We start from the raw sequence: 12,453 nt of genomic DNA, 5'->3' as shown, positions 1-12,453 counted from the left end.
CACCAGGTACAGGTCAGGTTTGTTTCCCCCTCATGTGTTACACAAAGCAGGCCATGAACATTTTAAAGTGGTATCCTACCATCACATAATCGTTACAGTATAAAATATCCTGCTGTGGTTCATATTTTCCCCCAAAAGCCAAACCTGAGCTGTCCTGCTGCTGTCTGTCCTCCTCTCCCCCTGCCCCGCATGCACACCAGAACGTTAACGAGGCCTAATTAACAACCACCGTAGCTTGCTGCACATACAGAAAACTAACAACGGTGTCATATTATATCCAGTGCTGTTACTTTTCAATCATAAGGCCAAACCTGAGCTGTCAGACTGCTGTCTACTCTCTGTGTACACTTACAGTTAAAGACTGCACAACGTAATGTTAATTAGGCTTATTTAATGAGCAGCAAGCTATAGCTTGCTGCAGGACACAAAACCAACAATGGTGCCATAACATATACTGGTTTATAACTACTGAATCCAAAAACCAAACCTGAGCTGTCGGCTGTCCTTGACCTCTTATTAGCAAAGCTTTTAGCCATAGCAGCGTTAGCTAATGAGCGTTAGCTCTCTCATCTAACTTTACCATGTGCAAAGAACACACACATCGATGACTTGACACACAATCAGCAAAAAGAGGCTGAATTAGATTAAAAACCCTTACCTGTATGTGTTTACTCCGTTAGTCAGTCCACCAAGCAGCGACTTCCTCCTCCAGTATTTCATTTTTAAAGGTCCTGAAGGTCTGGAGACGGTGTGGGCGGACCTTGGAGTCGACGTATTGTAGGTATCGCCCACTGACAAAAAACAGCCAATCAGAAGAAAGCCCGCCAAATCGCCCTCCAAATTTGACGTGTGTATCGAAAATGTGTAAGGAAGTGCAGTTCCACCACTGGCCAGTGGCGACGCTGTCCTATACACTGGGATACACTCACATCAGGTCAAGTGGTACATAAGGACTTTCAAAGAAAAAGCGAAAAAGTGTTATTTAGACACTCAATAACACAGTAACACTCTTTGTTTTATGAGGACTCTGGCATGGCCCGGCTAAACCACATAGGTCCTCGGAGCCCAGGTGTGTAGTCAGGTGAAATGTCCCTCTAAACCACAAATACCAACACACACACACGAGGATGTTTTGTCTTTGTTTATAGACATGCCTGACTAAATTTTAATAAATAACAAGGAAAGTCTAAATCAGTCTTCAGTCTAATCATTCTATGCTGATTGTTGCCTTACTTAAGTATTCAATGTTTAGTAGTGGTGAGTGGGGACACTTTAAAATATAAATAAAAACAGAATGCACTGATTCTCATTAAACCATATTTCACTGACACTAAAACTATTTTAAGGGTCCAGCTGGGACAAGGCCATGTTCACCACTGTGCAGCACCTGTATTTCAAACAACAGACTTATGAAGCAGGCTTATCAATAAAGTAGTGCTGCTGTTTTGTGGAGAAAACTAGTACTGCACCAAAAGAAACTAAACACCCCAAAGAAAACCCACAAAAACCCAGTGCTACTTTTGTGCCAATTCCCAAATGAATGTTTCTCTCTATTTGACCTTTTGTAAGTGATTTATCACCATTTATTGTAATATCATCCTCTGCATTTTGCATTTGTCAATGTAAATCAGGTATTTTCCCCTATATTAAATTTATTGATTATGTAAATGTTCATAAAAGATCAGAGTAAAGTTGAGGGTTATTATATCAGAAACAGAAAATTGAAGAAAAAGTGACCTTTTTGGTAAAATATATAGTTAACTGAGTATAAATCCAGTGTGTCCATCCATTGTCATTAATTCAACTCCATGGGTTTTACTTTTGAATCAATGTTGTAGAAGATGATGGTGTTTCCATGTTCACTACAGAGCCTCTGAATATCCAAATGGGTCATATCTGATGACAATGAAAAGATGACAAACTGTATTTTACACCAATTATTTACAGGGATTGATAGGATTAATGGATCAACAGGTATTAAACAGTTCAGATGTGAAGATGTTTTTAGTCACCGGCGGGTCTTTGGGTCTTTATGGGTTAAAGGACAAATAGACAAATCTCTGTATGATTTTTTTTTTTTTTTTAATTTTAGAGGCAAATGAGTTTTATCTGATTAAATCCTTTATGTTCAGGCCTAAATCAAAAGATCACATGTGGATTATATGACTTTGTTGCTGTGAATTAAGAAAAATCATCTTAAAGTTGTATCTTGTTCCTTTTATATCGATATAGTGGAAGCATTTTTAGCTGCTGTATCATGCAAATGTGCTCTTCAAAATAAGTGCTTGTACTGTTTATGTGACTGTCTCATCTTTGTGTTTTGTGTACACACACTTTTGTCTTAACTGCACTTACTCCTGTTGAAAAGACAATATTCTAGATAAAATATTATATCTGGATATACAGAATACAGTTTCCCTTTTAAAAAAAAACAAGTCAATCCACATCCATTCATTTAAACAACTTTTATTTATTAAGTTTTTACAAATAAAGTAACAAATTTCCTTGTATTGGAGCGCAAAGATTTTTTTTTTATTATGAAGCTTGAACACTCTATACTTAGTGCAAAACATACCATTAAAGGCTGCCGATGACTCCCTACATCTACATTTTGTGTTTTTTTTCTTTCATTCAACCATATGTATTGTTTTAACCCGACCACTTTTGTACAATTTCAAACACAATACAGAAAATGAAACCACTGAATTAAGTTAGGTGCTTCTAGAGACACTGAACTGCAGGTAAAATAAGTGAGAAATAAAAAAAACAAAAAAAAAAACAAAACAGAATTAACATATTGCTGTGCTCGAGACTCGATGTCATTCCACAGGAGCAGGCTACATGAAACAGCAAGAAGATGCACTGAATGAATCTATTCGTCTCTGTGTGTTGTTGTTGCTGAACTGAAATGCATTTTTTTTCTTTTTTTTTTTTTTTTTTTTAAACATGTGGACACTTTATACAGTACAAGCATAAAGGGTAAGTGATTCCTGAACAGGCAACAACTGTGAAAACACAGACAAAATCTGAATCTAATTCTAATATGACTGAATTAAAACTACTATTGCTTCACCAGAGAAAGAATCTTATGTTTCCACTTAAACATCAGGAAAACTTCACAATAAGAGAGCCCACACTGGATGAGTTTCACAGTAAGAGCACTCCACTTTAACATAAAAAACTTCACAATAAACTAGAAGGATGTTTGACTCTAAATCAGAGTTTGATAGTGTAACTTTCCATAAGATTTCTTTTGTGGCTGCACAGTAAATGTTCCATTTGTAGAAGTAATTATGCAACAGAGACACACAAAAAAACATCAATCTGCTGTGGAAATCATTTAAGGCTCGAGCAGCTACGAAGTGACAAATCCAGGATGTTATGTGGAAACCAAAACAGCTCCAGTGAGTAAAAGCAGGTCAATATGCTCCTTATTCTTCACCTGATGTTTCCACTTTTCTACTCAGGAAGTCAAATGGCACTGGGTTGGTGGCATCATTAAAACTCTGACTTCTCAAATCAGGATAAATGTAAAGACAGAACTAAAGCAAAGTGGCTCAACGATTATTCACAGCTTCAACCAAACTTACCTAGTAGTAAAAACATTGCATTATTATTCATGAGAAATGAGAAATATCACAAAACAGGCAAAAGCAAATTTTTTTTTTATACAAATTTTACAAAGTAACAGGTTTTTAAATGGAACACCCACTCCCAGCTAAGAAAAGAGAGAGAATGTTAAAGTTTGTACCAGATATGTTTCATTTGTTAGATGAAAACAGAAACAGGACAGGGTTTGTCAAAGGCCTTGAATCTACAACCACCATCATTCATCACCGGCATTACAATCAACAACCATCACAACCGTTAACAAAGCCATTCACGCCTCACAATCCCCTCGACCACTTTTATAATAACCTTAATGTGGAAAAGTGAAGGAGAAAACATTTTGCCCATTAGCAGCAATTCTCAGATGAGGAGGCATTACCGATCAGATGGGTAAAAGACGGTGCTGCTGGCCTGATAAATGATGATTTTTGTTTTTAAAGGTAAGATAGCTGACATCTTTAACTGTGGTCAAGGCCAGTCTCGGTCTGTACTTAAAGTTCATGTCTGTTAAAACACCCTGACTGATGACAACGCACAGGGATGGTGTTCTTTCTCTGTCAGGTTAATGTCTAAATTGCGGTTATTTCACTCCTAATTCATGGAGGGTAAATGTACCTTTATTGAACAAAACAATTGGCAAAAATCAAGTAGAAATTTGTGCATAAATATGTATTAATCTGGTATTAGCATGAGGCGTTCACTGTTTTACAACCAGCTGGACATTTAGACCACAGCATCGCTTTCTCACTAACTTAACCTCAAATGACAGTGCAAGTAGGACATCATTGCATTTTGGGTTGTTTATTGTGCACTCAGCGTCAGTTTCAGTGCTGAAACATAAAGCTGAACGGTCATGAGAAAAAGCTTTATGTCAATGCGTCCTCTGCTGACTGTATGCTGCACCTGGGCCAGTGCCTCTAAAGTACAGAGTGGTCCAAGCTTCAATTACAATCTTCAACAACTCCCTCCATAAAACTGAAAAAAACATATTCACCCTGGTTCTCCCCGTCTCTATGTTTAAAACCCTGAAAAACCAAAAAACGGCACTGATAAATTCCTCTCATGTTCTCTCAATCCTTTTACCTGTAGGTGGTGTTAACTAGGCCACACAGCCAGATCTCATCAGGTCTCACTTCACAGAAAAAAGAAAACACTGACTTTAAAAGGTGGCCTCGTCCATTGTCCTCACTTGTCTCATTGGTTTCGATGGCAGCAGAGTTAGGGTCACTTCATCTTTTCATCACTTTAAAGGGTAAAGCTATGCAGTTAGTGATTATCTTTTTTTTTAATCCAGTATGGGAAAAATGTTTTGGCATGTCAAATTTTGGCATAAACACACACTTGAATCTTTTAAATTAAAGTGAATTAACCACAAACTACACACACTGCAGCTAAACAACAGCCATCATTACGCACCAATCTACTGCATGCCTGCTCCACAAGCAACCAGGTCGAACCAACTCCAAAGTGACTATCCAACACTACACTGGTGTCAGGTGTGATAACTTTAACCCAAGTCCTTGAACCCAGACAGAAGAAGCAACAGGAAGGATGCAAGGCACTAGTAAGTCCCTCCAGTGTTCACTAGAGGCTCTAGGGGGAGGGGGGGCGGGGTTTCAGGGGATGCAAAGAGAGCGGAAATAATAGACGTTTCTTCAAGTACATTAAAATGGACACCATTGGTTTATACATTCACATTCATCTAACAAAACCAGGGGAGAAAGGGAAGAGGAGGGCTATTTAAAGTGTCTGATATATAAGTACTGTATTAAGAAAAAAATAGCTAGCATTACTTTATTATCTAAATATCGACTATCCTGCCGTTCACTCCGGTTTGTCTTTATAAACCCAGCTTGGAGGTCAGTTTCAACTTTCAATTCAGTCAGTTATAAAGACTGAACTGCAGTTGATTCATTGTTGGTAAGGCATTTGCTTTGGAATATGTCCTTAGTGTTTGGATGTAAGGACATGTATGGACAAAAGGAGGTTTCAATTTTCACATTACGATAATAATCCATTTACTGAAGGCAGTGAATTGAAAGTGAAAGGACCCCAAACGGTTCTCTGTATGTTTTTGTTTTTTTAATTCGTGATATTTCACTCTAAAACTAATGTTGTCCAACAACATTTGCTAATAATAAACAACAATAATCACAGTGTTTCCACATCGTACACCGATGTGCAAGTATAACAGGTCCATTGACAGAACACGTTTTTGTTTTGTTTCTTTTTAAACAGAATAATAATCATTAACAACAAAATAACAATGATAATAATGTACATTATAATCATTTCAACCCAAATGTTGAAACCAGCCTAATGATGACACTAAAAAGAGGCATTAGTCTATAAATCTGTCTGTTGAATGGCTGCTACGCCTCTGAGAATGTGTGTGTTTGTGAGTGTGAGACTGCTAGCTGGCAGCAAGCAAAAGAAATCCAACATAACAAAAAACTAACAGAACAGAAAATGGAATCATCATAAAATTAACAGATACAAACTGTACACGGACTCTGATATTATTCTGATAACAAGGCCACTTTTTCATACAGAGTTCTTTAGCTCTCATGTTTCTCTAAAAGGTTTCTGCTGTTATTGCTTCAAATGGCAACAGAGAGGTGGAGAGAGGGATGGGGGAAGAGGTGGAGTTGTGATGTTGAAGAGGCGTTTGGTGTGCAGAGGCCTCTCTATTTCCATTTAGTACGCCATCAAGGCTGCACACGGCAGGTTGAAGATAAGCACATGAGGAAACAGGTGAGGTGTTATTTGACATACTCAGTTGCTGCTCCCACTATCACCTCTCTTATCACTTTATCTACTGTTTTTCCTGCATCCAGGAGAAGCTAACATATCAAAACCACACCAAGCGCTGGGCTACACCACCTCTAAACCAAACTCAAGGTCAGTTTAGCTCCAAATGAGCGTTGTATTTGTTCTTGACATTTTTGTGCTTTGAACTGATTTTAGAAAGAAAATGACTTCACGAATACTGTAAAAATAAGTGACCATAAAGATAAACCGATTTATCATTATTTTAATTTGCTCCCATTTCCTGTAAGCATTAAGTGTGAAAATGCAAACTGATAACTGGTAGTCAAAAACATTACTGCTGCTCAGTTTAAGAGTGATATAGCCTCATGCACACTTGTGTGATGTGCATCATTTGATGTTGACACTGAAGTGTAAGTGTTCTACCTTTCATATGATGGTCAGCCTGCTCCGCTTTGTGTCCACCTGCTACCTCTTTATTGAGTGCCCACATACTTTTACACCAATTCAACAAACAAGGTGCATTTATGTATGCTTGTGATAAAAGTGCAGATGGACACAAAGGCTAAAACTGACCACCGCTTCCCTCCCCCTCTGTTTTATGTTCTATCTCTCCTCCACCATGTAGCATGGATGATTGTGCGATCCGCCTTTATATTCACTTCAGAGCATGAAATAGAACCATTAAAGCCTATACACTACACCTTACACACTGATGTTATTAACACCAACCCCACTCCTCTTTGGCCTCTTAACATTGCACACAAGTCTTTTCCTTTATCCTTGAGTGTTTGGCTGGCTTTCAGAAACCCACAGTCATGCACAGCAGAAAGGGGATTGTGTGTCTATGTCATCTTCTCACACACACAGATGGTAACAGAGGCCTTTTTATTTCCTTTTGTCTTGGAAAATCCAGCTCTCACTCTACTCTACTCCACTCCACTCCACTCGGATATGGATCAAACCAGCCCTCATCCCCAACCCTACGTGGTCCTCAGGTTGGGTCCTCCCGGGTTGCTGACTGACTTCTGCAAAGCGTTGGTGAAATGGAAAGCCTGGAGGGGCCCTTGTGCAGGAATCTGGCCTTGCCCACTAGTAGCAGATGGGTAGGGGCCCAGGGGCTGGGATGTGCTGACCAGTAGGGGCCCGGGCTGTGCTGGGGCCTGGTGCGGGGTTGACATGCTGTGAGCTGGACCAGACCACTGTGCGCTGTATGCGGCTGTGGGAGTGTAGTGAATAAACTGGGGAGGCTGGGGCTGGGGGGGAGTCTGGGAGGCAGGGGAGTGGCACAGCGAGCCCTTGCGGGCGGCCAGAGAGGTAGCAGTGGTGGGGTTTGTGGGGAGGTGGGCGGAGCCTCCCATACTGCTGGGACACAACTGGCTGGGAGCCGAGTACTTCCTGCCCAGACTGGCGGACTGAATAACCTGAAGGGAACACAGTTTGGATCAAGAAACAAATGGCATTCAATGGCAGATACATACAAATCACATAGGATAATGTTCAACAAAGTTTCATCCTGAAAAAAGTACACATTAATACAATAGTAAAGGTGTTTTTTCTAAATCTAACGTGTATGTATCTGAGTTTGTTTGTGACTCTGTCAGCTGTTTGTGTTTTTAGTCTCACCTCATAGCTGTGTCCCTGTGCTGGAGCCTGCTGCAGCTGTTTGGCACTCCTCTTACCCTGAAAAACAGTTCAGTGTTTACTCACTTGTACGTAAGATTACTGAACACAACAATTCAATGTGAGAGGTTGTGGGAGAGGCTCAGTGCCCAGTAAAAATCACAAACTACAAGATATTAACAGTCAGCTACAACTACTAGAAACAACATGAAGCCAACATTCTTATGTCAAAAGTAAAAAAACTGTGGCAAACACCAAACCTACTGATCACCCATCAGACCACAAAACAAAACAACTTTGGCTGAGCAATTCTTGAGCATAAATGAATTTACAACACTGGGACTGTGAGTTACTTCTAGTGTAAACAAACACAACGTGTCAGATGGACACAGGACGTGGCAGGGACTTTGAAACATCCCATCAGCCAAATGTTAGTCAGGTCTGACCATTTGTTTAATCTCCTTTTGGCTTTAACAAACTACCATTTGGTCCTTGCTTCTACTTGTCTTCATGCCTGGGAAACTAAACAAAGGAGCTGCTGAATCAAGAGTCAGATCAACTCCTACTCAGATGAATCAGAATAAGCGGGTAAACCTGTGAGAGGTTCATGGCGTCTCTGGCCCAGTTGTCCACCAGTTTATGGAGGTCATCTGTGAAGGTGCCTTTCCTCTGGTGGGGGGCCGTTATGTTTGGGGCCAGACACTGAGAACCTCCCTGGCTCTGACCCAAACCACCTGAACCGCTCACTGCGTTGGTACTATTGGTCCCTGTGAGGAAAGACAGAGGAGGTGGAGAATAGAGAACATAAGATACAGGACTGTTTAAATAACTGCATGGAACTGATGTTATCTGGATGAATGTAAATGTAGGTTCTGTTTAGACCATGATAAGAGCAGGCCGATCAGGAAACTATGTTAGAGTTTCAGGGCAGGACAGTGTCTCACTAAGGTCACAGACTCATATCGTTAAGCTGCAATGATGGAAAATGAAATACAAACTTAAAAAATTAAGCACGAGTCAACTTCAAAGGCAGAACTATGACTCATTTGACAGTAACTATGTCATCAATCTGCATTATTTAACTACTCCTGCAGTCTTACATAAGTTACACAGTGTAATGTTTCCTACACACTGATCCATGCTCTACATCAGACTTCCCCTCTTGTAGCTGTTCTTGTTTTGCCCTTTAGATGGCGATCAAGTTCTGTTACAGCAAATCAATAGCTTTTTGCCAGCCCTCAGTAATAACTCACTATGGTCAGCTCACTGCAGGAATAAAACACACAGCACAAACTGGCCAGCTCTGCTACAAAACTTCTGTTACAGTTAAGCTAATGCATCATAAACATGCCACGTTCTACATGAGACTTTACTTATTCATGTAAGTGTTTTGCAAGAGGAAATTAAAAAGGCATTCACTCCTCTGCTGGTTCAGTCTCCCATTAAGGTTAAAGATTTCAATTCAACTAATAATGCAAAAAAGACAAATCTGTGCTTGTCTTTCATAAAAACACATCTTTATTATATTTATCAGAGGAAGGCAAAAGAAAAAAGTAGGATTAATAGGGTCTGCAGTATTAAACAATGCATTTTTCTATATACCAATATTACCATGACTTTTCTGTCCAGATTTAATTTATGTTATTCTTTTATTAAAATAATCAGCTGCATTTCCTTTGCAGACAGAGGGAACCACAATCCAAAATGAAATGGATTATCTTGTAAATTAAATATTTCTCATCACTGTACATGACATAAGAAAAGACACAATAAGCAGGGATTAGCCAATAAAAAGCTAATCATACAGTTCGTCTGACAAAAACTGTCTTGTCATGCTAAATAAAATGGAGGAAAATAAGAATGAGGAGAGGCTGAGTCATGACTGACTTCAGCAGCATGGAATTCTGGGCAATGCAGTCCAGATCACATGCCTTGATGAGACAGGAGAAGGGAAGGAGGGAGGAGGCAGCGGTGGTTTCCATGACAGAGTGGTCAACAGCTGCTCAGTGTTAGTGTGTCTTTGTGGTTACAAGTTCATGCACGTCCTGTGACGACTGTTCAGGTCAGTCATTTCAGTCCTTAAATCAGCTTTCTCTAATATTTTATTAACCAGAGCATCATCTCGAGAAACACAAATTGAAAGATTCCCGATAGGTGAAGTTACTGAAATAACTGACTTGAACTGTATCGGCTCCTGAGGGGTGGAGTTTCGATCTAAAGTGCATCAGAGGGCAGGCGGGGGCGGGGGCGGGGGCAGGGGTGGGAGCAAGTGCAGGAATGGAGAAGGAGATGGATGGAGAGAGGGAGGAAAGACGAAAAAGAGAGATAGTTACTACAGAGCTGGTTGCAGGGGCAGACTTTTTTCACCATCTTCCCTGTGTGGCCCGAAGACAACGATTGGAGGATTGGGAGAAAGTCAGAGTTAAACCCACCCACAACACCCGACAACCAAACACAATGCATCCTGTTATGACTATTCACACCGTAGGTCATCAGTGCACATCAGTTAGGGGTTGAGCAGCCGAGTAACATCTGGACACTGAAATCAGAACCTGCCTCACAATGCATCATGACCCTTAAAGCAAAAATGCAAGTACGCATCTACATATTCTTAATGTACAACAGGAAGAAAATGACGCTGTTGTGTGTGATACAGTATGTGCATGCACTGTGAACAAGGCTGACCACAGATGTCACTATGCCGGTGTCTTTACTCATATGAACAACTGAGTAAAGAGGCTCCCGTTGACAAGACCAGAGGAATTTACAATATAAAACATTTGACAGTTATTCTTATTAAAATTAGAGTACCGACACTGTAAAATCGGCTCAAAACTACAGTCAGTCAAGTATTTAGACAGTATTCTTGCCTCTGTTCACCATCACAGTGGATCTGAAAAGAAGCCAACAAGATGGGATGGAAGCGTTTGGACTTTCAGCTTAAATTCAAGGGGTTTGATAAAAATATGCCAATGGCTATTGCCACAGAGCCAATCAAATGTTAGCATTTGTACTAGAGCCAATCATGGATACTGTTTCATGAACTCATTTGCCTCTTGTTGCCACAGTACTGTGGTGATATATGGCATATACTTCAGTGCATTCTTTTGTGCATTTTGCGACCACAGTACTGTGGCAATTGATGGAAGAAATGACAAATTAGTGATAGTATATAGTAAAGAGTGGAATTATTGTTGTAAATGCTCTCTATGTTTTATGGTGTTCTGTGCTCTGTACCATGAAGAAGGTGGGCGGAGCTACATGTTAGATGTGGCAGTGTGCTATTTGACTTTTCAGTTCTGTGTCAGCTCAGTGTATTCAGTGCTGTAGTCTGAATTCTGCACTCTGAACATTGTCCCAGTGGTAGATTTGTTTCAATGTCAGATTTACCCCTGCTCCCACTTGAAAATCTTCAGGGGGAAAAAAAAAAAAAAAAAAAAAAAATGCTACATTGACCAGGTATTGAACCCAAGCCTTCTACATTGCAGTTCAATACATTACTGACTGAGCTAAATCTCCACTGTTTCCAAATGTGACCTCTTTGCCATCTGACTGTCTTGGGACTTTTCAGGCTGTAACAAGTTACCAGTCTAGACATGATATTACGAGGGCACTGATTGGCTCTGTGGTAATAGACAAACTGATATTTTGTGCCACAGTACTGTGTCAGTAGCCACTTCGTAAAAATACTGCATTAACCAATTAGAAATTACAACCATTTTTTGGGGGCAAACTATGGGACAAACTGACTGACAAGCAGCTTCATGTCCACATGTGACCAATTAGTGCCACTGTCATCATACTTATGGACTTGACTGTATGTGTTCTGTATGTGACAACACTTTTACAGAAACAGACTTCACACACTCTCTCAAAGTCTTGCCTGCATATTACAGATGTTATGGGTAACCAACCCCTGGTTCTGAGTCCACTCTACAGCTCACAAGGCCATACCAGAACTGGGTCCAAATTAGATTCAATAAAAATCCAAGATCATTAATGTGCTTATAATGCCAGTGTAATCTAACTTTTCTTCCTAAACTGCCAGTTCATCAGAGACCCAGGTCTGCCCCCCCTCCCTCCTGGCTCAGGTGGACGGGTGAGGAAGAGTGGGGGTGAGGACCGGGAGTGAGGAAGGGAGAGAAGGAAGGGAGAGGATGGGTTTGAGCTGCAGAGGGTTCAGAAGCATTCATAGATTTCCCCTTATCAAGCATGAATCACTTCATCAACTCTAAATATTATTATAAAACATACTTTAAGAAAAATGAATAAGAAATAAGTATGAACTGATGCACAGTATTTAAACAGAACTGTGCTCAAACCAAAGAACTGTCACACTTAAGGGAAAAAAAAGGGAATAAGAACAGTTTCCAAATGAAAATAATACTGTCTGACAGAAACCATCAAGTCATTAGGTCTGAATATGTCTTTCTATGTTAGTCTGTTGGTTTT

General features: G+C 40.1%; 1 protein-coding gene across 3 annotated transcripts in view; it reads right to left on the bottom strand.

Moving 5' to 3' along the window:
* Window positions 1-2,534: 2,534 nt before the first annotated feature.
* The window catches only part of wnk1b (WNK lysine deficient protein kinase 1b), a 122,390-nt gene continuing 112,471 nt past the window's right edge, over window positions 2,535-12,453 (bottom strand). For all 3 annotated transcript variants that reach the window (XM_030150377.1, XM_030150378.1, XM_030150379.1), the window contains 4 exons: window positions 10,335-10,376; window positions 8,596-8,768; window positions 8,005-8,061; window positions 2,535-7,802 (listed from right to left, as the gene is read on the bottom strand). In XM_030150377.1, coding sequence (XP_030006237.1) covers window positions 7,362-7,802; window positions 8,005-8,061; window positions 8,596-8,768; window positions 10,335-10,376 — 713 coding nt within the window. In that variant the 3' untranslated portion in view covers window positions 2,535-7,361. The remainder of the gene's footprint in view (window positions 7,803-8,004; window positions 8,062-8,595; window positions 8,769-10,334; window positions 10,377-12,453) is intronic.

This window comes from Sphaeramia orbicularis, chromosome 12 (genome assembly GCF_902148855.1).
Source record: "Sphaeramia orbicularis chromosome 12, fSphaOr1.1, whole genome shotgun sequence".
NCBI classification, from domain to species: Eukaryota; Metazoa; Chordata; class Actinopteri; order Kurtiformes; family Apogonidae; genus Sphaeramia; species Sphaeramia orbicularis.
The sequence above is the reverse complement of the archived record's forward strand: the minus strand, read 5'-3'. Positions and strand labels throughout refer to the sequence as shown.